At 44.1% G+C, this 25,620-nt stretch overlaps 1 protein-coding gene and 1 pseudogene across 1 annotated transcript in view; one reads left to right on the forward strand and one right to left on the reverse strand.

Moving 5' to 3' along the window:
- Positions 1-24,500, reverse strand: part of Adgra3 (adhesion G protein-coupled receptor A3) — a 106,364-nt gene extending 81,864 nt beyond the window's left edge. Inside the window, exon 1 of the mRNA XM_055624192.1 lies at positions 24,077-24,500. Within this exon, the coding sequence (XP_055480167.1) occupies positions 24,077-24,288 (212 nt within the window). The 5' untranslated portion in view covers positions 24,289-24,500. The remainder of the gene's footprint in view (positions 1-24,076) is intronic.
- LOC129688937 (60S ribosomal protein L21-like) lies at positions 9,740-11,401 on the forward strand (annotated as a pseudogene).
- Positions 24,501-25,620: the final 1,120 nt, after the last annotated feature.

Raw genomic sequence — 25,620 nt, forward strand, 5'->3', positions numbered from 1 at the left:
GACAAGCTGAAGCAAAAGATGTGGCTCTGTTCCCTGACTGCGCAAACAAGTCTGTTGTTTGGTGTCACTCTTCCAGTCCCTGACTTTCCGGCAGTAGTTACTGAGCAGGTAACACCATGACAGAGGGTAGACTCTGGCACACAAACTACTTGCATTTGCACCTTAATACCAAGATCTGGTTCCATCATTTTGCACAAGGTTCTTAACCTCTGTTACTGAATATCTCATCTATAAATTATTCTAACTTCTAGGAGAAAATGGAAGTCGTTCATAAGCATATAAGGAAACATGTAGGAAGGTACTTAAAGCAGGCCTTTAGTACTATTCCATAAGATGCAAGCAAATCCCAACAGCTAGACAACAGCCAGCCTGGCAGGAGTTTCTCTTCAGCAGTGCCCACTGGTAACTGCCAACTGGATGAGGCTCACATGCTGCCTTTCATAGGGTCTGTAGTAGCCACACCAGATTTCGCCAGCTGTTATACTGTGGGAGTCTATGGGCACTTTTCCCAGTTTTAGAGTAATCTTGTACAGGCAACAGAATAGGTGGTACCCGAAGGACGGGTACACACACAGGCCTGAAAGGATAGGTATACTACCACTGAAAAGAATTCAGAACTAGAACAACGATGCAAATCAGCAGCCCACCAATGCACTCTCTGACCACGCACACTCAGGAAACGCTATCCTCCCGAATAGAGGACACCTGATTTTTTTTTTAGTCTGATATCTCAGATGTGTTTATCCAAGAAATTGTTTCTACAGAGTTCAGCCTGAAAAACTTAGCTAAGTTCTCAAAGCTGTACACAACGCCCAACTTCAATCCTCACAAAGTGAACCGTGCTATAAAACGAGACAGCACGTCAAAGACATCAGTGTAACACATGATTAGAGTCTTAAGATGAAAAGGTGCCGTTAATAACCGTATGAACACAACAAACATTGCCCGGGTACACAGTCAACCCTGACTCTACAAACAGCTCATTAAATAACCTCCCAAGTTCCCAGGCATTTTTCTCAAAGATGTGACACTTAAAATAATACATGAAGGCCTGATTTTTTTTTCCTCATTTGTTTTCAATGCTTTACTTAGCAGTTTCATAAATAAAAAATAAATAACCTATTTTTCAGCCTTAGCATTAAACAAAGTGAGTTTACATAAAGTTAAACAGCATTTAGGTGATTAAGAAAATCTAAAAGATTTTTAACACCATACTAGATATCTTTCAGCAAATGTCTAAAAATAAAAAAAAAAAACTTTGTGAAACTGAACTCCATCATGTCATACAAACACATCAGCTACTTGAGAAAAGGAAGCTTGTTCTTCAAAATGTTGGTATATCATAGAGTATGTTAGACACTTAATATTTATGAATACAATAAAAGCAAGTTTATTTGGCATTTTAATCAAATACAACACTTTCTATTGGGACTACACTGAAGTTCTCGGGGATTTAGAGTTTTGACTTTTCAGCTGAAACTTTTGACTCAGAATATATTTGAGCAACTACTCCGGGCTGGGAGTCACACCTAGGATACAAAAGCAGACCTCAAGGACAAACATACACATGATCCAGGTATTAAGTGCTATGAGAGGAATGTATAACTGGTCCAAAGGGAATCCAGACTTTAAGAATGGCTGGAAGTAAGTTGATTAAGAGAACTCATTTCTGAACTATAACACAGGTCATTCCCTCCCCAACACCAATGAATAGGGCGTTAAGGACAGACAAAGAGTAAAAATCCTTCTAATCTTGTAAAGGTTTCCATAAACAGGTCACAACTCTGCAGGTCAGTCCTGGCTGGGAGTGGATGAGTCCTTGTACCAGGTGGAACTAGCCACATAAGGCCAAGACATCAAAAGCTAGAAGATTCTGGGTTCACACAAAGGATGAAGGGAAGGGGCCAGCGCTGAAGTGGACTGGACTCAGTGTTCAAGAAGAGGAAAACGTAAGGCTAAGGGAGATTCGTGTGCTTTCCTAGGGCCCACATTCTCAGCACAAGAGCCACATGGAACCTTATGCTTCCTGTTCCCTGTAGCACTGCTCAGACGCATAGGAGCAGCCCCGAAACTCTACAGCAGATGTCAACAAACTGTAACAAGTGCGAGGTCCCGAAAGTTTAATAAGCAAAGATGCAAAATCCAAAGTAGCAGGTAGGTTCTTTAACAGGATGGAGAAAAATTCATAGTATTTTTTTTTTAATTTCACGTTTTGAATGATAAAGCTAAAAAATACTAACAGGGCAAGATTTTTTTTTTTTTTTTTTTTAATAATACCCCACACACACACATGCTCTCCTTGGCCAAATTATTGTCAGGTGACTTAGGATCTTCTCTATAGAAGGCTTCAAACTTGGGCTCTTGCATCTGTAGCATAGAGTGTAGTTTAACAAGGATCTTGTTAAATCAGGGGAGGAAAAAAAAAAAAAAACCTCTTGATGGCTGATCAAATTCCTCATTTCCCTGACATCCCTCCTGACAGCAGATTGCCTGCTGCCTTCAGCAAGAATCTCATCAGGTTTGTTTTGCAAAGGTCTCTTTCTACCTTGATGTTTCCACTTAGTAATTTTCCATCCAATGACCCTCTGCCCCAACTTCCTTGGCAATCTACCCCCTTTTGCTAGTATTATATTTGGAAATGAGCCCAGTGTCTCTGGCCCAACTAACATCTATGAAAATAATCATGAATAAAGTTGCTGCTCTCATTTTAGCAAGATTCATAATCACTTTCTCTTTAACATACTAGTGAATGAAAAGAACACATTTCCTTCTGGAAAAGATAAAATTTCAATAACTGATGATCTGATCATCAAATCCATTTCAGATGTAAAAACCCATTCATTCCCAGGCTGTACAAAACCCAGCAGAACAAGAGTGTGTTTACTCTTGCTCTTGAGAATGTACAGATTTCAGGAAATAAAAGTGGCCAAGAAACCTTACTACACAAATTCCCTCCTCCAAGGCAAGTCCCACACCAAGTTTTAGAGTATCCAAGGAAAAGGACTGATACGTGGGGAGAAATACAGGGACAAAAATTAGCTTCCTGTGAAATGGCCTATTGAAAAGAAAAGAAAAGAAAAGAAAAGAAAAGAAAAGAAAAGAAAAGAAAGAAATGCACCCAGACCTTTGTCCTCTCACTGTCTTGAACTTAGTTCTATTAAGAGAAAGATAAACGCCAGGCAGGGTGGTGCATGTCTGTGGGGAGGCAGAGGCAGGCAGGTCTTTGTGAGTTCCAGGCCAGCCTAGTTTACAAAGCGAGTCCAGGACAGCCAAAGCTACACAGAGAAACTCTGTCTCAAAAAACCATAAAATCAAAAAAATCAAACAAAGAAACAAAAATCATCAAAAGGAAAGAAGATTTAGAGAGAGAAAGGGAGTGAAAGAGGGAGAGCAAAGGTAGAAGAGAGGGAAGGCGGGGGTGAGTGAATGAATGTGAATGAATGAAGGATACAAGCAGATCTTAAGGCACAGAATCAGAGCCACGCATGTAGCCCTAAGCGTAGTTGGAACTTGTAGGAAAGAAGATGTTAAATTATATTATCTCTCTACTGGAGTGTTCAAGTTTGGCCCAAAACAGCCTCGGTACATACCGAACCTAGCATGATCTGAAAGAAACTGGCTTAAAAGTACACCGCTGACCAAGGAACTGAGCATTTGGCCAATCGTAGCAGATCAAGTTCCCACCTGAGGAGGCTGAAAGCTGCAAACATGTAAGACAAATGCCACAACAAGCCAATGTGGCTGTGTGGTCATTTCCTCACCACTGCCTAGAAAGAGAAATTGTACACATGCTGGAGTGGCATGTATTAAAATCATTTTCATTGGTGCTGACCATCAGTTCTAGAAACTTCTCTACAGAAGTAACTTTACAGAGGTAAACTTTATTTAAGCTAACTCATCTCAAGGGCTTTTGGTTTGTTACAAAATATTGTTTGAGACAATGGTTTTTTTAAACTTGACTAATATCCTCAGTTCCCTTTGAGCACTCAATGTATATGCACATCGATTTTTATTCATTCAGGTACTCGGTGATGAAGATTTATTGAGTGCTGACTACATGCTTGAGAGCGTTAGAGGTGCTGGAGGAAACAGATCAAAATAAAACTCCAGACTTCACAAGGTTTATATATATACTATTGGGCAGGGGCACACAACCAAAACAGCAAAACATGTAGTGTATCAACTGTTGAAAAAAATCTATTGAGAAAAAGAATATAAAAAACAGATATTAAGGTCTAGGGAAGGTGAAGAGACCATCTTGAGTGATAAAGGTCAATTCTCACTAAAAAGATGGCTTTTTCCCCTTTTGGTTTTTGGTGTTTGGTTTTCTCAAGACAGGTTTCTCTGTGTAGCCTTGGCTGTCCTAGACTTGCTTTGTAGACCAGGCTGGCCTTGAACTCAAGAGATCCACCTGCCTCTGCCTTCCTGAGTGTTGGAATTACAGGCATGTGCCATGACGCCCAGCTGGTGGCTTGCTTTTAAGTAATTTTTATTACAGTAGCAGTGGCTGAACAAGAATAAGAAAACTGAACTATAATTCTTAGGTACAGACAGCCATGTTCACACCTTTATAAAACTCAGACTCCTGACACTGTCAAGCATACACACAGAAGCGTATAGATTCTATAAACACAGATCCTATCATAGGCACCACACCGGGGATGCCAGCTTTTCAGCTACGGACTCAACCTTTCCAGTTCTGTGTATTTTCATATCCAGGTGACAATCAAATTTCTAACTATCTCAGAAAGATCTTTTATAGATCTTTGTCTAAACCAGTATCTAAGACCACACCTATATTTTGAATTTGTCACTAGCAACATAACACAGCCTAACTCTATGCTGGTTGATGAACAAAAATTAAAGAAAAAAGTGACAGCTCATGGCTCAGACAGAAGGATCCTGAAGCCGGCCTGGGGTACATAGTATGTTTCATGCTGGCCTGCTCTACAGTGGAACCCTGTCTCAAAAGCGATCATCATCACCATCAATAGACTGTGGGAGACCCTATGTGTTTTAACAATCTCAAACACTACATCCAAATTTCTGTCTCTAACAAAGACAGATCTCCCAGATCCTTTTGTACCTTGAGCTACTTTGGCAGTGGGATGAAGCACGAGCACCTAAAAGGCAGAGACTTGCAACCTGTTGGACAAGCCTCCCTTGGGATTTTAGTGTGTGCTCAAGTCTGCGAATTTGCTAAAAAGCTTGTGTTCCATCCAACTGCAAAACAACAACAACAACAAAAAAAAAAAACCACTACTTACAATACTGCACGAAATGAAACTACCATGAATCACTACCAGCTGTAAGCAGAGCTGAACAGTATTTTGATTTGTTTTGTTAGAAGACTAAAGACAGGTCAGGAGACAGACTCCATAGTTAAAGTACTTAACCATACAAGCCTGAGGTCCTCAGTTCAGATCCTAGTATCTGCATAAAACCAGGCATGGTGGCATACATCTATAAACCCAGCCCACTACAGCAAGATTGAAAGAAGAGATAGAAAAAGCCCTGCAAGCTCACAGTCCAGCTAGCCTGGCATATGCAGAGGAGAACAACAGAGAAATTCTCTCTCAAAGCAGAAGAAACCCAAGGATGCCCTCTGACCTCCACATATATGCTATGACACCAGCTCCTATAGTCAAATACTCAATTCTAAACAAATAATCCTTTCATTTTCAATTTAAAAGAGTATCTTTAAATTAACAAGTAAGACATTTACACGAGTAAAACATTAAAAACTATAAATAGAGCCAATTCATTATTATTAAAAATGTGTAGGAAAGAAACAATGATTCATCTTGTTTGTCCTGGATAAAGTAACTTCAAGGAGTGAGGGACGCTCAGCAGTGGTGTGGTCAGCAGTTCCTACACAGTGCAGAGAATACAGTCCCCAGAACCCGAATCACTCAGCTCACAACAGTCCGAGCCTAGCCCCAGGGGATACAATACCCGCCATAAGCACAAACCCACACTCCAGACACGTACATATAGACATAATTAAAAATAATAAAGATGGATTTTAGAAGCAACTTTTAGGAAACCAATTAACAGATCAGGGAGAAGCTTCTTTGATAACTATAGGTGAGATAAGAAATTAACAGATATGATAAAATGAGAGAAGCTATAGGCATTTCCTAAGTGTTAACATTTGATCGATTTAGGGGTGATAAGGCCCACAACTGCTAACCAGAATTAAAATACAACTAAAGTGAGGTACAGGATCACTGAGCTGAAGGGTCACCTCAGAATCTCCGCTTACACTGCTGACTGTCAATCTGTCCTTACACTGTTAAGATGGGCTCTGGGTGCTAACTACCTGAGCTCAAACCTGGTTCCATATCTTCGTGCCTCAGTGAGATGGAACCCCAATGAGTTTGGAACCCCTTTCGTACTTCCTTAAGCATGAATCAGGGCTTATCATAATAAAAACCCTATTAGGGAACTGTGACATAACTCCAACACTCCAACACACAGGTACCGCAGGACCTGGCACATTCAGCAAAATTCTGTTATGACTGGCCTTGTTTTTGATAGCCCTTGGTCTTCCCTTTCTCATGTAGTTTCCCTCAACACAGTCTCCAAAGATCCGTGGTTGCTGATAGGAGCCACTCTCTGTCAAAATGTACTCAGGAGAGAATATATGAGAAAAGATGACTGATTCAACCTGGTTTTGTTTTGGAGGGTAGGGCATGGGAGTTTGGTTTTTGGAGGTTTGGTTTGCCTTGTTTTATTTTTTGAGATAGGTTTCATGCATCCCAAGCTGACAGAGCTCAGTACTATGAAGCTGAGGATGACCTTGAATTTATGATATCCTCTATACTTCCCAAAGGCTAGGATTACTGGCAGGCACCGCCATGCTGGACACCTGCACCACTGGACACTGAACACCACCTGCACCACAGAGCACTCAGGGTGTTCTGCATGCTGGGCAAGCAGGCCACCAACTGAACTACCCAGCCTGGACTCCACATGTGGGCTCTATACAGAGCTCACTACTCTGTATAGAACCTAAAAAAAAAAAAAAAAAAAAAAACCTAAAAGAGGAAGGAAGGAAGAAAAGAAAAACCATCTTTTGGGGGTTTTTAAGGGATAGTTCTATTGGTAAAATACTTGCAAGGCAAGTGTGAGAGATGTGGGGGAACATACTTAATCCCAGTGTGTGTGTGTGTCCATCCCATCTATTAAGAAAATATTTACAAAAATGCCTGTAATTCCTGTATTGACAGATGACCATGTATTCACCCAGAGCTCAGAAATTCAGAAAAGCAGCCTGGGCTACTCATGGACCTGTAACGTAAAAATCTGTATTCCTGAGGTGAAGGAAGAAACAGGGATACAGCAGGGTTCATGTGCTAAATCTGCTCCTCAACTGTTCAAGTCTTAAAGAAAGGAACTCTGAGACAAGAAAGAAATCCAGTTAACACAGGGAGAGCTCAAGGTCCTAATGTTGGGGTTAGCCCTAGGGAAGGAGGGCAGGCCTCAACTGGCAAGTGAGGGGCAATTACAGCAGCTAAGAGCAGTGAATAAAGACAGGGAAGAAACCAGGCAGCCCAGATGCTAATCACAGCAGCCCCCACCCTCTCCAACCCTCCCTGGCTGCCTCTGCCAAGAGGGCCCCTGCACTTACTGTGTGAATGCCATATAATAATGCAATGAATCCCTTCTAATAAAACTACTGGGGCTTCATTAACGTCTATGCCTTTAAAAAAAACACCTCGGTGATCTTGTCAGGTTTGATTTGGTTTTGTGAGCTATGTAAATTCACAGAATTCTGGCATTTAAAGAGCCCTTAAGGACAACCTAGCTCAAAACCTCACGTCCCTTTCAGTGAAGTGAAGGCCAGAGTAGCTGTGACAAGTTAAGAGCTACAGTGCACACTTGGCAAAGCCAGGGTGAATTCCCTGAAACCACTCAGTCTGCTGTTCTTTCCTTTGCTTTCTCCTTTGTCATTACTAAACAGGGATCCTGGAGCACAGAAGCACAAGGAACTTGAATTTTCCCTAAAAGTTAGGCAGAATGGTGAACACTGGTTTTGTTTCTGATAAAGACATAAGGCAGCTGATGTCCCCCGGCCCCTGCCCCAGGTGTGCTGGGCAGCTATATTTGAGGTAAGGCCATTTGTGATTCCAGGATGAAGCAGGCAGTCTCAAGAATGCAGATGAGCAAGCCAGACCTAATATAGCCAACACGACATTTCAAACCCAAACAGGACTGCCCTGGTCACTCCCACAACTACTGAATGCAAGCAAAATGAGATAATAAACTTCTTCCCTTCAACAATTGGCTGCTGGGTCCTAAAGTGCTAAGTGCATCTTCTTGGTTCCTGTTTCCCCCATCAGTCAGCCACCTCTAAGGAAGCTGTTGAGTGTACACCAGTCTCCAGGATCAACCATGTTACAAAAGTTTACACCACCCCTACTGCCAAATGGTAGCTTCTGTGGTACAGCAGCAGTTAGAACTGAAGGTCTGGAGTCACAGAGGCAGCCATAAGCCAGGCTCTGCAACCTGAAACCTACCTGTCCGGAGAAGATACCTACCTGTGCTTCAGTGGCACCTGTGAAAACGTGGGCACTACCTCCTGTGTAAATCAGACAGAGCCAGGAATTTAGTGTTTGTGAAGTTAACACAGCAGCTACTTCATGACTAGCATCAAGATGCTGTTGTCTCTAGAACTGGAAAATCAACTAAGAATGCTGAAGTTCTAAAACTCAAGGAGGTCTACACACACCTTATACTTTCCAAGCCCTGGCAGTTCAAGCCAAACCAGTCTGGGAAGGAAGATAGATAGATAGATAGATAGATAGATAGATAGATAGATAGATAGATCTTTTAATCTTTTCAGGTGATGAGTGTTCTGTGTCCACCTGATAGGGCTAAGGTGCCTAGGTAGCTGATAAACGTTACTTCTCTAGTTCTGGGACATCTGTGTGTGCAGTACTTTCAGATCCAGGCTGGGGCTTGTACCATCACCTCTGACCCCAGTCCTGATGCGGAGATTCCAGAGCTCTGACTCTGGATGAGTCACACCAGAGTCTCCCGCTTCTCCAGCCACACACAGGGCTGCCCCTTAGACAGTCCAATGAGCCAATTCCTATAATATTTTCCTCCCTCCTCCATCTACATCCCACTGTCCTTATTTTTCTGAAGAACCCTAGTGTACCTGTGAATGAGGTAATTCAACAGTGGTTATTCCAATGTTGAAAGCTACAGATCTCAAAAGGAACTCATCCAAAGGTAAGAAAGAGGGTATTTTCTGAAATCCTATCCTTAAAAGAAAGGTGAGGACAAGATCTTTCATTTTACTGTCCTTCCCAGCGATATCCCACCGAAAACTAAAACTCAAGACTGGAAAATAAACTGTGCCATTACACAACACAACAATAAGGCATACATGGGATTACAGAAACTCTTTCTCTAGGGAACCGTAAACCAAGGTCAACCCCCTGCTTATAGGGCACAAACCGAAGTACCTGTCCCTCAAAGTCCACTTTGGGGAAACCAATGAGTTCATAAGGCTTATTTACAAAGTCTAGGTGGAGGGTTACTTACAGGAGCATGAGTGACCTCCAAAAAGCCATATCACCTTCGAGTCTCACTCTATGATGGACAATGACCTCCCTGTAGCTACACAGAGTGCCCATCCCTTTCGTTTAACTTCTAACCCTTTATACTACACTGTAGCACCTACAGTCCATGTGCAATTAGGACAGACCTGTGTGCAAATAGCAGGGAGATGCAGGAGAGAGCCGTCACAATCTCAGGTGAGAGTGCAGCCCTTCTTTCTCTGAGTGAAAGCCAGCAGTGAACGCAGTGGACACAGTCACAGCTGTTCTGAGGATTGTTAAGCCAAGGGGACGGGGCTCTGCAACACTGGCTCCAGAGACCAAGGTAAAACAGAAACTCAAGAGCATGAAAACTTCCTCGCCAGCCCTGTTACCCCACCTCAGGCCAGGAAAGTGAGGAGCCTCTTTTTCAATGAGTGCAGCACCTGAGGACCCCCCTCCCCGACTCTCCTAGTCTGCCACCATCTGCTCACCCTCTCCAGGTACTAAGAACAGATCTCCCTATTTCTTCTCCCACAGCTGCTGCACACATGGAGATAAGAATGGCCCAATCTAAAAGATTTTATCATCATTAAAATGGTAATAGATGCAAAAGTGAACATATGGAAATAAGGATTATACAATTTTTTTAAATATGTAAAATTAAGTATTAAAGTCCTTAACAGCCTTGAGAACCGCACATGGTCGCTTACTGCTACCTGAATCCATGGGCAACCTTTTTACTTTTCTTCAGTTTCTACTGAGATGCCCTGAGTTCAGTCACAGAGGAGTGGGGAACATTGCCTGGCAACTTGACAAGATCTAAAATCATGTAAGACAAAACTGCGGGCCTGTGTGTGAGGGAGCTTCTACCCGGGTTAACTGAGGTGTGAAGAACTACCCTACACAGCAGCCATCTTGTAGTAAGTCACCACGGTGAGGAACTCAAAGGGGAAGAGGAAAGTCACTCACTATGTTCTCCAGGCCTTTCAGGAAACATGGAATTGTTCCTTTGGCCACATACGTGAGAATCTACAAAAGGGTGACACTGCAGACATCAAGGGAATGGGCACTGTTCAAAACAGAATGCCCCTCAGAACCAAGAAATCTGGGCCCAGGGGTCTTTTCTGAGACTGATACTCCAACCAAGGAGATAACCTAGAACGCCTGTACAGATGTAGCCCACGGCAACTCAGTATCCAAGAGGGTGCCCTAGTAATGGGAACAGAGGCTGTCTCTGACATGAACTCAGTGGCTGGCTCTTTGATCACCTCCCCATGAGTGGGGAGCAACCTTACCAGGCTACAGAAGAAGACAATGCAGCCAGTCCTGATGAGACCTGATAGACTAGGGTCAGATGGAAGCGGAGGACGACCTCTCCTATCAGTGGACTTGGAGAGGAGCATGGGAGGAGATGAGGGAGGGAGAGTCGGATTGGGAGGGGATGAGAGAGGGGGCTACAGCTGGGATACAAAGTGAATAAACTGTAATTAATATAAAAAATTAAAATTAAAAAAAGGAATGCCCCATAAGTGTTACCATGGCAAAACTGGGTAAGTCTACATCACCCAGCATGCCATGGGCATCACTGTGAATAAGCAAGTTAATAGCAAGATCCTGGCCAAGAGAATCAGCGCGTGTATTGAACAAATCAAGCACTTGCAGAGCCGGGACAGCTTCCTGAAGCGCATAAAGGAGAAAGACGAGAAGAAGATGACGGCTAAAGAGAAGCACACCTGAGTTCCGCTCAGGCACCAGCCTGCGCCCCCCCCCCCCCAGCAGCACACTTGATGAGGACCAATGGGAAGGAGCCAGAGCTGCTGGAGCCCATCCCATACAAGTTCATGGCCTGATGTATAGATAGATAGATAGATAGATAGATAGATAGATAGATAGATAGATAGATAGATAGATAGATAGATAAAGGGCCCAGACTGTTTAAGGAAAAAAAAAAAAAAAAACACCCTACATGGAGGGTAGCTCCCTCCCTCCACTGAGTAGGGTCCTAGACTGCATATAAAACAGAAAAGTGAGCGGGGCACCAGTGTTCCCCTGTTTCCTGTCTAGATGCAGGGAGCAGCCGCCTCTCCCATGCCTCCCTGCTGCCAGAGATCATCTTAGAAAACTGTGACCCAAGACAAACCTTTTGTCCAGTATGTTGTCAGGTATTCTGTCAACCAAAAAAAATGTAATTAGGACACCCCATTACCACACAGGGGGGTTCAAATAATTTCTCCTCCAAAGATCCCTGAAAAATAAACTCTAATAGAAGAGTTAACTAGGGCTAGTTAAAGCAAGAAATAATTTTAAATAATCTAAAGAGTATATATTTATTTCTTCAAGGCTCACACTGTATATGACACCTACCCCTTTGCCCCAGGGTCCCTTGTCCTTCCTGGGTCTATTCCTCTTAGCAAGGGAAAGCATGCAGACTGTTTTCAGGAGGTTTCTAGCCCAAGCCACAAGATGAAAGGACCAATTCAGCTGCTGAAATCCAGTAATCTGGGAGTGTGATATCAAATGCAGTCATCACACTAAAGGACAGAATAAGAAGGAAAATGCAGCGGGGCTGCCAGAAGCTCTCCTGTCATCAGCCTGTGTGTGTACGGGGGCAGAAACTAGAGAGCAACTAACAAAAGACTGAAGGAAGAGGGAGGGAATTAGACAGCATGAGTTCAAGGAGCTCAGCAGAGCAGGCATGCAGCACAGTCCTACAAGAAATACTTGGGGAGCTCTGAACAGAGGAGGAAGGACACACCAGAGTATGCCAAGGATGCCTTTACAAACCACGTGAGAAGCTCCAAGAGCAAAGATGAGGCAGGCTTTCCCAAAGGCCATAAGCAATTGAAATAAGGAACAGAACTATGTGGCTAAGACAGAGAAGCACTGAACCACGAGAGGAAGAGTGTAGAGGGTAGAGTTGGACTCTCACATGTAACGTCTGCTTTGAGTACTCTAAGACTTGGTGAGCCTCCACAACTTCATCCCACCTCACTTAAGAATCAGGAGAGATGTCTCCGCAGCCCAATGAGAGAACAGGGAAACTGGACCTCCCTGTACAGAAAAATACTGAATGTCCCTGTGCCTGAACCTGATACAGAGATCAATGTGATCACCAGGAATACACAGCCTGGTCAGAGAGCGGGACAGCGAATTCAGTCACCCCACAAAAAAACAAGCAAAGAGCAGGTAGGAAGTGGGCAGCAGGCAAGGTGAGCTAGTCTTTTCAAAAAGGGTACAGTGCAGACTCCAAGCTCCCATTGCAAGCATATTAGAATTCCCAGGCTGGGCATGAAGGGAGAGCTGACACTTGGGCTTGGAGAATGATAAACAACAACAACAACAAAAACATTAAAAAAGACAACATCCTATCTAAGCCCCCAGATTCCCTTGACTGAAAGATTTTGAGATAAATAACGAGACCTAGATAGGTAGTTACACACTCACATATGCACACATACACATATCGCTGGCAAGAGCGTGCTGTGTAATAGTAGATGCAGGTGTTACAGAGATACATCATCTCATATAATAATATAAATAAGTTATGGGATATATAAACATTAACAATGAATGGGCTCATAAACATAATGGTTATTATTTTTAAGAATATAGAGAGCATCATCCTATCAATCACACTAAGGAATGTGCAAGAACAGTGGCACACTGTTTCAGAATGCAAATGTAAGACAAGTTTATAAAGAAAAGCCAGAATATGATGTATCCGAGGCTCAGGGTTTCTGGCAATAGAAGGAGAACAAGAATACCTGGAAGAACCTCAAAGCTCTATTTCCTAATCCAAAGGGCACACCCATCCATGCTTGCTGAGCCAGTATTCGATATACTTATCACTATATTTTTTCTATTTAATACTTCATAAAAAGATCACTAAAAAAGGGTAATACTAACAGAAAGAACATCATAAATACTGCCCTGCCATCTCCACTTTTTCACAAGAAGTCAGTAAAAACGGCACAGTCAAGAAGGATTTTTAAGCCTTATCTTGATGAGAAGGAATCAATTTAATTACACTCAGAATCAAGCAGGCCTAAAGAAAGAAAACATTAGCACTGGGTGTTAAGAACCTTCCATGTAAAGGCTGCTCAGAGTTTCCTTCAATTAAATCCAAGGGGATCTAGACTGAAAAGCAGGCCAGCACAGGAGTCCCTGTTAACTGTCGGTCCCTAGAGCAAGCAAGTGCTCTTCACAGATGGAGGGGAACATCCCTGGACAGAGTTTGTATGGAGCCAGTCACACACCCCAAATCATGCACTGCTGAGATTCATATACATCAATCCCATTCAACTATTGTCCTTGGGGAGGGAGGCGTTGCCATCTGAGAGGAACTATCCCCGGGAGTCTTCCATTCTCTCCAGCCCTGGAAGGGAGCATAGCACGCTTGGCCCCCTAGGAAAAAGAAGAGTCTGCAGATGTCCAACCTTCAACAGGTAACGGGGGCGGCACTATCACATACAGAGCTAACAAGCCTTATAAAGATTTTTCTCTTGCTCTGGTGACATTGTCTGTCACTGGGCAAGAGCCTAAGTGAGCTCAGTAAAAGTTCTTTACAGACTGCTAGGGCAGTAATTCAACCTTCTTTGTGTAGAATACATAATTCTACAGACTTGCCCCAACACCCATTTTGGGAAAATATGACAAGTATACAAACATTACGGTTTTTAAACTTAGGAAGGCAAAATATGTGAAGGAATACAAAGGGCAACAGAGTTAAGATTTGTGTTTTATTTAAATTAAGAACCAAGAATGCTATGAACCAAGAACCAAGTGAACTGATAAGGCGCTAAAGGCAACTGGCACGTGCCTGAGAGCTCAGTAGATTCATGTGGCAAACGAGTTCTGTGCTCTGAAATCCCCAGCCATGTCTCCAGAAAACCTGCCAGCTGTGAAGTCAACAGACAAGGAGGTCTGCAGGACTGCCTCCTTCAGGCCCAACCCAAACAGCAAGAAAACCAGGAAGTGAGTATCAGGTGGTGAGTTATCGCCAGAGAAACCTCAAATGTCAATGGGGACAAAAACACAAATGACCCTTCCATACATTAAATTAATTATATTAACCCTTGCTGAGAACTACATCATCTCTTTTTCTTTATCAGGCCAGTCATTTAGCTTTCCTGCTTCTCTTTTAGAGACTGATAAAAATGCAGCTACAAGACCAGACCTCAGGCCTGTGCAAAGCTTCCCATCCTGTGACCCTCAGCATCTTTATTTTTCTTCTACCTTCCTGCAAGCTGCAGACTCCAAGTACACCTGAACTGTCTCTTCCCATACACAGCGAGGACTGTCCAAAGCCCAAAATTGGTGTTTGACATTTATTCTTCTCTTCTGGTGTTCTTAGCCATAGGGATCCTCCTTTTTAAATCGCTTGAATTCACTCAGCAACTAGCTATTCATACTGTGGTAGTTTTTGGAAGATTCAGGTGACTCACCATCTCTACTTAATAGCCCCTGCTCTCTGAGAAAGTTTATTCATGGAAACTGGACCTTGAGTAATGCCAGGAACGGAATCTCTCTCTAGTTTTAAATCTAAGAGCAGGGATTAACGAGACCTTGAACAGGGACCCTTTCTGTTTTGTTGCTCATCCCAAAGCAAACACACAGCTGGCCCTCAAATACCAGTGGGACAAATGGTGGTGCTTGTCAGGGCTTTTCAAGTTCATTCATTTACCAAGCCACTGCACATCTTTAACACCATCCTGCCCTCACCCACCTTCCCAGCATTAAATCCAGTGTTAGATAACACGCCTGGTTCTACAAGCTATTCTTCTGGTCTCCTGGGAACAAGGCTCCAGCCCACAGGTCTTGGCTAACTGTTCCAGGAATGTCACTTAATTTCATCCCTCTTTTCTGCACTTAGAACTTAGCCCCTCTCCCTCCCCCTCCTCCCTCCCAGAGGCAGCTGCCCTCAATTTGATTCTGGGCTCTTTTTTCCATCTTCCTTTGTTGCAGCACAGGACAGCTGGTAGCTATAATTAACCCTTAAGGTTACTGGGATACCTTACAACGGGTTTTAATCCCAGGTGACCTTGGAATCAAAGAAAATCTCTAATGTCTGGGACCCCATTCCTGAACAACTGCCATCAGAGCACAGGTCTGTGGTGCAAGTATGATAACATTTAATGCTCTTGGATGATGTAAATGAAATTTTCACTAGCACACTCCTAATCAGGCTTCAGGAAAGCAGAAACAATTGGTCCCTTATACCCCAAGGCTGGGTTAGATACAAGCCTGGAGCATCCTTCAACACCTTACTTTTGGAAACAGGCCTGGAGCATCCTTCACTGCCTTACTTCACCACCATGTGTGTTTCCTGTCCTGGCATGAAAATCTTGGAGAGATTTCCATGAATAATGACGTGATTGTGTGCTGCAAGTTGGAAACACTAAAAACTGCAGAGAGACTTGTGCCCAGGAGATAGACAAGAAAGAGAAAACAACACAACCATGGTCAATCGAACAAAAGGATCTATCACTGGGTCACTGGCAAATTCCTGCTTAAGCCTGTCTTACAGACCTCCCTTTAGACACTCTGACTCCATCTAACATATTAAAAGCCCCACAAACAACCTCCATGCTAGGCCCTGTCTCAGCAGAATGTGACAGTTTGGGAGGGCATGGGTTAAATCAAATCCTGAGGCACTAGACTGATGGTCATATGTTGGGGATTGTTCTGATGCTTTATTTTGATGCCGGTTGTTGGCTCTCAAGATCTGGTTACTCCCCTATACACCTACCCTTCTTGTGTAAACCTGCCTAAGACATATACCTGATTGGTTGATTAAATGGCTTATACCTGGACTATGGGTTCAAGATAATCATGGGAGACAGAGAGACAGGAAGAGAGGCAGAAGGAGGATGCCACGATTGGTTAGCATGGAGAAGAAACCATGTGGGCCAGGAGAAAGGACTCCAAGGATGGCATGGATGAAAAAAACACCAAATATAGGTAAGTATTTATAAGATTATGGATGGAGGGTAGCCCAGATAAAGACAGTTAAGGCGGATGATACTGGATAGGGCTGGGAGATGGTTGGTGAGGTTATTGAGACAGTGTAGATAGAAATATCTGCCTGGTCCAAAGTAAATAAGGCAATTATAGAATCTAACAGGTGTCTGTGTCTTGTTATTTGTGATAGCAAGTTAAATAATATTGCCATGATAACATAGGGCAAATAATAAATAGCACTATATAGCCCAACACTCATTTTTATTTTCTACAACAGTCATATCCACTCAAGAAGAGGCATGACAGACACCATACCATTAGAAGGCAAGAGGCAGAGCTCCAGAAGGCAATGTAAGGCTGGGACAGATTTGATCTAATGGGTAAAAACAATTAAAATTAAATTAAAACAGTCAAATCTAGAGATACGACATGAAACTATTACAAATATGAACAGCGAGTAACTAAATGGATTCACACAGTTGCAGACTAGCACATTTACTACAAAGAAAAGTAGGAGAAAAGTAAACATCAGAAGCAGATTCTAGTCTTTTGGACAGTCCTCAGTGTAAGTAGGGAAGCAGAGGTTCAAACTCAGGCTTGCAGTCTGCAGACAAGTAAGTAGGAAATGGGGGCAAAGACTGTGGCTTGAAAGTTTACATTGGCCTGGGGTCTGACCTTGTACTTGACCCCCTCAGGTTCTAAACAGGAAGATTCAGAGGACTAGAAATGCTTTGCAAAGTGAAGTGCAATAGCAAAGCCGATGTTTGCTGTCTACTCAGCACAGCACCTATGTGCTAAGAGTGAAGCAGATTCCAGAGAGCTTGCAGATATCATCCAGGCATGGAGGGGTTCCCTTACTGGACATGCAAAATTGAAGGAAATTTAGTCAAAAGGAAAAACGCAACCTTGGGAGGACCTTCTTGCTTTTAAACTGCCTTCTTTTGATTAAACTAAATTCAAACATGCATGCAGGATAAACCATACAAAAAACATACAAAGAACCAAGTTGCTGACCAACAACCAAAACCTTAAAGAGTAGGTTTGCATCTACAGCCTTTTAATCTTAGTGAAGACTGATTTTACAGGCCACTTGAACTCATGGCTCTCTATGTGAGAAACTTTTTCTATTTACAGGAAAACTGTTAATATAATAATGCATTCGTTGTAGTCTGTGGACATAAGATTTCCAGAGTCAAGGCGGAACAGAAAGCAGCTGAATTAAAGTCACTATAAAAAACTAGCCCACCGTGCATGGTGCTGCAAGGCTGTAATGCTTGTCTTCAAAGCTCAGCACAGGGCACTGAAAAGGCAGAGACAGGAGGATTACCAGAAAAAGAGGCCAATAAGAAAACCAAATAAGTAAGTTAAAAAAAAAAAAAGTTTCTATCCTAGGTCACTTTCTGATTTACTTCCAAGGGTTTGGTTTTGTTTTGTTTGGGGGAGGGGGTTGTCTTATTTTGTCTTGTTTGTTTTTACTTCTTCCATCTCTTAACTGTTTTTTAAGATCATCTTTACAGACTCCTAGGGACAGAAGTAGGGACAGCACTGGAAAAAACATTTCCAAACTTTCCAAGGTTCCTTTGTGTCTTGCCCTGGCATACTGCCAAACCTACCAACTGCTCTCCTGTATTCCTGATCTAAAGGACTCCAGGCAGGCAAGAAGCAACAGGATTTGGGGGCGGGGTTATGCAAAACCTTGACATCACATCAAAAAACACTTAAGATAGGAGAGAGGCACGCATAGACCAAAAATGCTTAAGTCTCTTCCACATTCTGCATTGTTTCTTCGAAGTCTTCCTTGTAGGACTTTAAGATGCTATATTCAAGTAGGTCAAGTGTAACCATAGATGCACCACCTACGCCATTTCTGAATCATGGGTCCCACAGCTACACATTACTAAACCAGACTAAAATAAATAAATGCCCTCGTTTGCTGTAACAGCGTGCAAGTCTGATTTCACATCCTTCTTTCACCCTCCACTCTTGCTGATTTTCCACCACCCGCTCTTGAATCTTTGTTGACAATATGCTTGCCAATAAAGAATGCCTGCTGTATCAAACAGGTCTTCTCTGAATCCTTCCCTTCCAGGCTATGTGCATGGCTATCCAGTGCCATGGAATGTGACATAAGGAGTGTGGGGTAGAATGTATCTCTGTGCTTCAGGGTATGATTAGCCCACATGAGACCTTAGGAGTAGAGAGGGACAGGAGGAAGAAGAGAGGAGAAATAGGTAGGGCAAAAGCAAAGTGACCTAAGACCAAACCATGAGGACAGTCAGTGAAGAATTCACAGAAGTTGAACCAGACTGTGAAGGATGCAGAATTTACCAGAGCACAGACGCCAAGTTCTACAGAAAGCTAAGTACAAACTCTGTTCAAGGGACAATGAGAGGCACAATGGCTAGATGGAAACCACAAGAGTAAAAACGGTTAGGACTCCCGCCTGCTGACCCCTCTGACTTTTCGCTGGGACAGACTCTGCAGGAAAGCAGCGTATCTTAGTGGATCAGAGCTGCCAGCACTCACCACCAAAGTACTGTAAAAGACACCTACAGAAAGAAAAACTAATCTGTGCTGAATACAGGGCAATCAGGCTACAGAGGCAAGATACTGAAATCACAGACAGCAACCTTACACAGTGGCTACCTGGGATCACCATAGGTTAATCAAAGGGGGAGAGTGGGTGTTCCATAAAAAAAAAATCACTCTGTTTCTCTCTCTTTCTCTCTGTGACTCCACTTGTCTGGCTAGTAGCAACCTGGTTCCCACAAAGAGCTTTAGACATAGGCTGGATACAACTGGAGAAAACAAGCTTGCTGGCTATTGCCTTCTGAATCTGAATCCTATCAGAGGACAGAAATGGGCAGGACCCTGCTGACTATTACGAAATTCCCAGTGCCTTCATTTTCTGAAAAGACTTTTCTTTCCCCTCCTCTTCCCACCTTCCTCCTTTAACCTTCTTTCTTCACCTATGTTCTTTGAGAACACAGAAGGCTCCTCTCCCTGCAACCACAGCTGCCTACCCTCTTGCTCCTTTATGCCTGGTCACACGTTGTTTCCTATTACTCTGGCAGGGAGAAAAAGTCCCTGCTGCCAACAAAAGCCACACTCTGCTATGCTCAGCTACATCTATCTCAACTCCCACTACCATTTCTCCTCTTGGCAACTGTCTCCAATCCTATTTAATGTACTCCCATACCCATACTCCTCAGGCAACCTGAATCCTTTAAGAACACCACAACCTCCTGCTTTCTTTCTCCTAAAACTCCTGCCTCATCCATATTGTTTCTACCTTCCCCAAACCCCTTCTATGGACCCTGCTCTTGAAGGGCCTTGAGACCTTCAGCTGTAGAAGACTAGTCCTGGTATGCCTGCACATGGTCTCTGGGCAGCTTCTCCCACCTTGAACTATAACCTTTGGGTTCTCATGATCAGTATTCTCTTTGCTCCACTAGCCTCAGTGGCTCTTCCAAGAGAGCAGTCTGCTTTACAGTCTCCTCTGGTTCCACTGTAAAAGGGTGTGTGTTTTTCCTCCCAGCACCAACCTCCTGAAATAATGACTCATGAGGTTCAAAATATATTTATAAACACCTAGACCATATAGGTAGGCTCTTCTCTCACTTGCTCATAACTTAACCCATTTGTGCTCATCTACATTCTGCCACGTGGCTGGTTACCTGTGCTCAGGTACCATTCATCATCTGTCATCTTCCATTCTTCCCACACCTGGCTCTATCCCAGAATCCTTTCTGCCTGCTAGATGCCCTACCTTCTATTCAATTTTTGTTTTTTGTTTTTTTTTTTAATTGACAGGCAATGCATCCATAAAATTTGCCAGATCTTCTTTCTACATTCCATCATATCCTGGTTTCTGCCTGGGACAACACCCTCCTCCTTCTCATCTCCTTCCCAACTTCCCCCAAAAGGCAGGTGTATGCAAAAACAGTTATGTCAAAGTCAATGTCCGGAAGCTATCTCCACTAGTGGCCCAACACAAAATCCCCAGTCCAGCTTGCTAACATCCAGTCTATCCTCTTATGCACGTTCTCTGTTCTCCAATCCAATCTTTCTCTTTCCTGAGGCCCTACTCAAGTCCTTACCTCTTCCAGGAAAGAAAAATTTAAAAAAATTCCCAGTGACTCTATAATACCCAGAATTCTCCCTACATAGGAAAAGTCTGCAGTGCAGGGCTTATTGCATAATTACAGGCAATCTTTAATTGTTCATTAATGTCACCCATTCCTGCTAGTCGGTCCTTTCTCTCCAACAATGTTTTAAGTTCCAGAACACTACAACAGTTCCTTTTCTCATCTCTGATACTGAGATTTAGACCAGGGATGTCTAAATAATTACAAGTTGACAGGAAACATGCAACATTTTATATAGTAAAAACCCAAACTCAGACACTATTTTCATTTATCAAACAGTCTAAAAGAAAACTAGACCTCACTCCTAAGTGACAATCTGCTAATTTATTTCTTTTCCTAGAATCACTGTGAAGACAACTGGGGAAATGCAGAGCTAATCCTGTAAAACTTTCAGCCAATCAAGTTCTCAGAACTTTTACTCAATATTGAAATTTTAATCAATTTCATATAAAATATCGGCATGAACTAAATAATTTGTTTCCTCCAAAACTATTAAATTCAGATATTTTTGTTCAATTTATATGTAAAACTCATAAATGTGACTTTAACAAAATCTACAAGAGAACCTGGGAACTAGAGTGCTCAGGCCAAAGACTTCTGCTCAATCTCTTTTGATAACCATAACTCTGGAAGTGAACTCAAGCCAAAGACTTCTGCTCAATCTCTTTTTGATAAACATAACTCTGGAAGTGAGAGCTGTGCACTCACAAGGCTGAAAGGGGTCATGCTGTCCAGCTACAGCAATGTCAAGGTCCTCGAAAAGTAGCCTGTCCTTGTCATCCTCACTATCTGAACCAATTAAATTTCCCTCTCTGTAGCAACATGACAGCTCACTGAAGGTTTATTCAGAAACTGTTCCCCAAATACCTGTATATCCCTCAAGAAGAATAGTTGTTTGTTTATGCAGTGATGGGAATCAAACTCAAAACACTGTGCACACTAGGCCCATCATGTTCAACCAATGAACTATCCCTACACACACTCCCATCCTGTATCTTGTTTGTATTTGTATGCTGGAACTAACTACCCCTACCTTTGCACCTTTATTTGGAAAATAGGTCTTTGCAGGTATAATGAAGTAAGTGACTCTGACATGAGATGATCCTGAACTTAAAAGAGGACCCTATATTCAACCCATGACTGCTCCTTTTATGAAAGAGAGGGAGGGAGGGGGGGACGGATGGGGGGAAAGCCACCTAAGGCACAAAGACACAAGGGAAAAAAGCCAGAGGAACTCAGAGGTGGAGGCCAAGGAGTATTCCAATAATAAACTGAAGGGCATCAGATACCAAAAGAATCAAGGAAGGTGTCTATCCCAAACTTTGTGAGACTGACATCTTAGTTTTGAACTCTGGTCTCCTGAACTGATGGAGAATAAATTTATCATTTCAGGGAGTCAAGTGTGTAGCAGTCTACAGCAGCCTTAAAAAACTAACAGAGAACCCAAACTTCCATACCAAGGAGCCTCTCGAAGCAAAGGACACCAGACTAACATCGACGAAGGTAGATGTGGGTGTCTGATGAGAAGCATCTCATCTGCGGGTCAAGAATCTGGGACTATGACCCAGACACCAAATCACTCTGGGAACTTAGATCTGACATTTGCCACAGTTCTTTTGATTGCTTGCCTGGAAAAAAGAAGAATGTAGCCTAAAAGGTCTTCTATCAGGCCTGAGATACCCTTACCATGCTTCAGGAGCAGCTTAGTTGATCCTTAAATTAATTACTTCTTCCCAGTCACTTAATTTTATTAATTTTATTTTCATCTAAACAGCTTTCGGGCATAAAAAAAAAAGAAAAGAAACGGATGAAAATGACATTTCAGAGGCCTTCAACGGCTACACTCATGCAAAATCTACTGCAATAATTGATACGAGGCCAAAAGTGATTTTATACAATATCATCGTTTTCAACAATCTTCATGTAATTGGTCTATTCCAGAAGAACGGAACATAAACAGGAATCAAGTCGAGTGCCACTCACTGACCCAGCATTTATTTGAGTGTTTATCAAGTCACTGCTCAAGTCAAGCCACTTGTGTGACTAATTTTTACAGTCACAGAGGCTTCTCCAACACTGGCCTTTCTCTACCAGACTCAGACTGTAATTAAGGTATCCACACTTTTCCCTTCAAAGCATCTAGCCAAAAACTAACTAAATACAACTCTGGACGCCACCAGATTGCAAAGACAACAACGTTGGAAGTTTCCTGTCAGTAAGAGTCCAACCAAACAGAAACGACTTTAGCCATCTTCATCAACCTGAGTGAATAGAAACAGTGTCTTGTGTTAAATGTCTCCTTCTCAAAGAATGGAAGTAAGGAAGGAAGGAAGGAGAGAGGGAGGGAGGGAGGGAGGGAGGGAAGGAGGAGGGAGGGAGTAAGTCAACAAAGGTGTTGACAATGTTATTTGGATCCATCCTACCTTTTATCCTTCTGTTGAGGTGAACTAAGTTACTACTTTAAGTGGTTTCATGGATCACACACGTCTTTGCTTTTATGTGTGTATAGTGGCAGCCTTGATTCTTTTTTAAGAAACCAACCAAAACATGGAAGAACATGAAGCCAAGGAACTCATATTTCAGGCTGACAAAATATCCACTAGAAACACTCTGACTCAAACTTTTCCAAACCAATTCATCTTTCACAGAAAACAAATCTAAAGTCACTGGCCCGACAGTTCAGTCCAACTGGCACAAAGAACTATGTTTCCACGACGGAACCCTAAATCCTACAGCCAGTTCAGTTACCAAACTTTTCCTTCCAGGTGGAAACCCACAGCAAAACCCCAAAGTGCCCCCAGCCTCTGCAGGGCTCACTCAACAATCCCGAAGTTCTTGGCTTTCCATGTGAATTCTCACAGTTTGGTATGGGGCTGAAATGGACTTGAACAACGTTACCTCACATTTCTAAAACATTAGTAACTCTACTTTAGAAGTTAAACTAAGGCAGAAAACAAGGGCTTCGTGTGGGTTTGGGGACCACACAGAGCCATCCGCGGGGTCTGCAAACTAGATCCACCTCAATAGCAACTTCATTTCCAGTTAGGACGAATACTTCTAGAAGCCCAGGATAGGATGAATGAGCTCTAACTGCACGGACTGGGTGTTTATTAGCATCTTCACGTGGTACTCCTCAGCAGGAGCAACGCAAAAGTGGGGATGGCATGGGACTCGCCCGGGAACTCAGAAAACTTTTCTTTGCAAACTAACAGAGGAGCAGAGACGGCTGGGAGAGGGAATCAGCCACTCAGGTCCCACACCAAGCCCCAGGGCTTCCCCAGCACCACCCCCTGCCCGCCGCTGCGCGCACACAAAGGAGCGTGGATGCCCGAGAGCCCCCGCGTCCACGAGGCGCATTCGGGAGCGAGGAGGGTCCCAAGAAGGGGCCGCGGGGGCCGAGGGTCCAGGGTTACTCACAATGTGACCGTGCGGTTGGGCAGCGTGTCCGGGGGCAGGACCTGCGCGAGCTCCAGGCTGCTGCACACCACCTTGCCCTCGGCGCCGGCCGCCCTGCCGGTACCCCGGGCCCGACCGTCGTGCTTGCAGCCGGCGGGCAGCGCCACGGCGCCGCGCTCCCCTCCCCACAGCAGGGCGAGCAGCGCCAGCGGCAGCAGTAGCGGCGGCTCCATGCCGCTGGCCGGGCCTGCGGGCCGAGAGGCGGCGCCGGCCTAGCGGGCGGCGGCGGGGCGGGGCGGGCCCGGCGGGGGCCCGAGCCTCTCTGCGGCCCGAGGATCCGTCCCGCTTCGCAACGACATGCTCCTTTGTCCGCCGCCGCGCTCGGCCTCCGCGGAGCCGCGGGGTCAGGGCCGCCGGGTCCCGGCTGGCTGCTCGGCCCGCGGGAGCGCCGCCTTCTCCCGCCGGCTCCTCCCCGCGCGCCTGCTCCTCCCACACCAGCCCCGCGCGCTCCCGGGGCAGTCATCCGACCCGACCCCGACCCGGACACGCCCCCAGGTCCCGGCCGGAACTCGGCTACTCTTGGACAGGGCAGAAGAAAGTTCTAGACTAGTCCCAACTGCAGCCGCTGTGCGGCCGTGCTCCTCGATCCCCCTCCCGCCGCCTCGCAGACAAAGCCTCCCTGCACGCCCCTTGGAGCCCTGGCCCCAGAGGGTGAAGTTCCTTCCTCCACCCTGAGGAGGAGAAAAGAGCCTGAAAGCAGTGGTTCCCAAGAAAGGCGTTTGAAAGTTTCTTCTACCCATTATCCGCCAGAGCAGGAAACAGGTTTCTTTCCAATAAACAACTCGGAAGCTGTCCCAGGCCTGCAGCGGCAACAGCTATGGCCTGGCTGGGGATGCATGGTAATCTTTAGACAAAAATTTTTGTGTCCACAGATACAGCTCAGACGTTAGCCAGTTGGAATAGTAGTGATGAAGCAGCCAAGAAGCCCCAGCTAAATTCATTATCCATGCTTAAGACCGCAGACCCCACCCTAACATTTGCAAGAACAGGGCTCATCTACCCTATGTTTAAATTTTATAGACTATGCAAGCCAACAAAATGAGTTTTATTCTCCCTTGAGAAACAGTTCCTGAACAACCAGGAAGAGCAGCTTGGTATACTGGAACCTCGTGTACTTTGGAGTTCAACCCTGTGACATAGCAGCAGGCAAAGGAGCATGTGATCCCACAGCCCTTGGCCTGCCCATCCCCTGCTGGCTTTGCTTCCTGTGCCAGCTCCACTCAACAACAGTGGCCTCAAGTGTTGCCACCTGGGCCCACTCTCTGCCCCTTCCAACAGCCACCCTTAGACTGTCGTAGGGTCTCAGGAGTGGATATTCCAGCTGCTTGGTCCTACACTGAGAGAATTGGAGGAGAGGCAGAGTCCATGGCAGGCATTCTTTACTTGGGTCTAAAAGCCCCCCCTCCAAAAAAAAAAAAAAAAATGTTTCCAAGATCATGTCCCAGACATATTCATTTGGCTTTCTAGGTGGTAACTAAGTGCCATCTATTTAGATAAGCGTGAAT

Source organism: Psammomys obesus, unplaced genomic scaffold, assembly GCF_907164565.1.
Source record: "Psammomys obesus unplaced genomic scaffold, mPsaObe1.curated_primary_1811, whole genome shotgun sequence".
Lineage (NCBI taxonomy): Eukaryota > Metazoa > Chordata > Mammalia > Rodentia > Muridae > Psammomys > Psammomys obesus.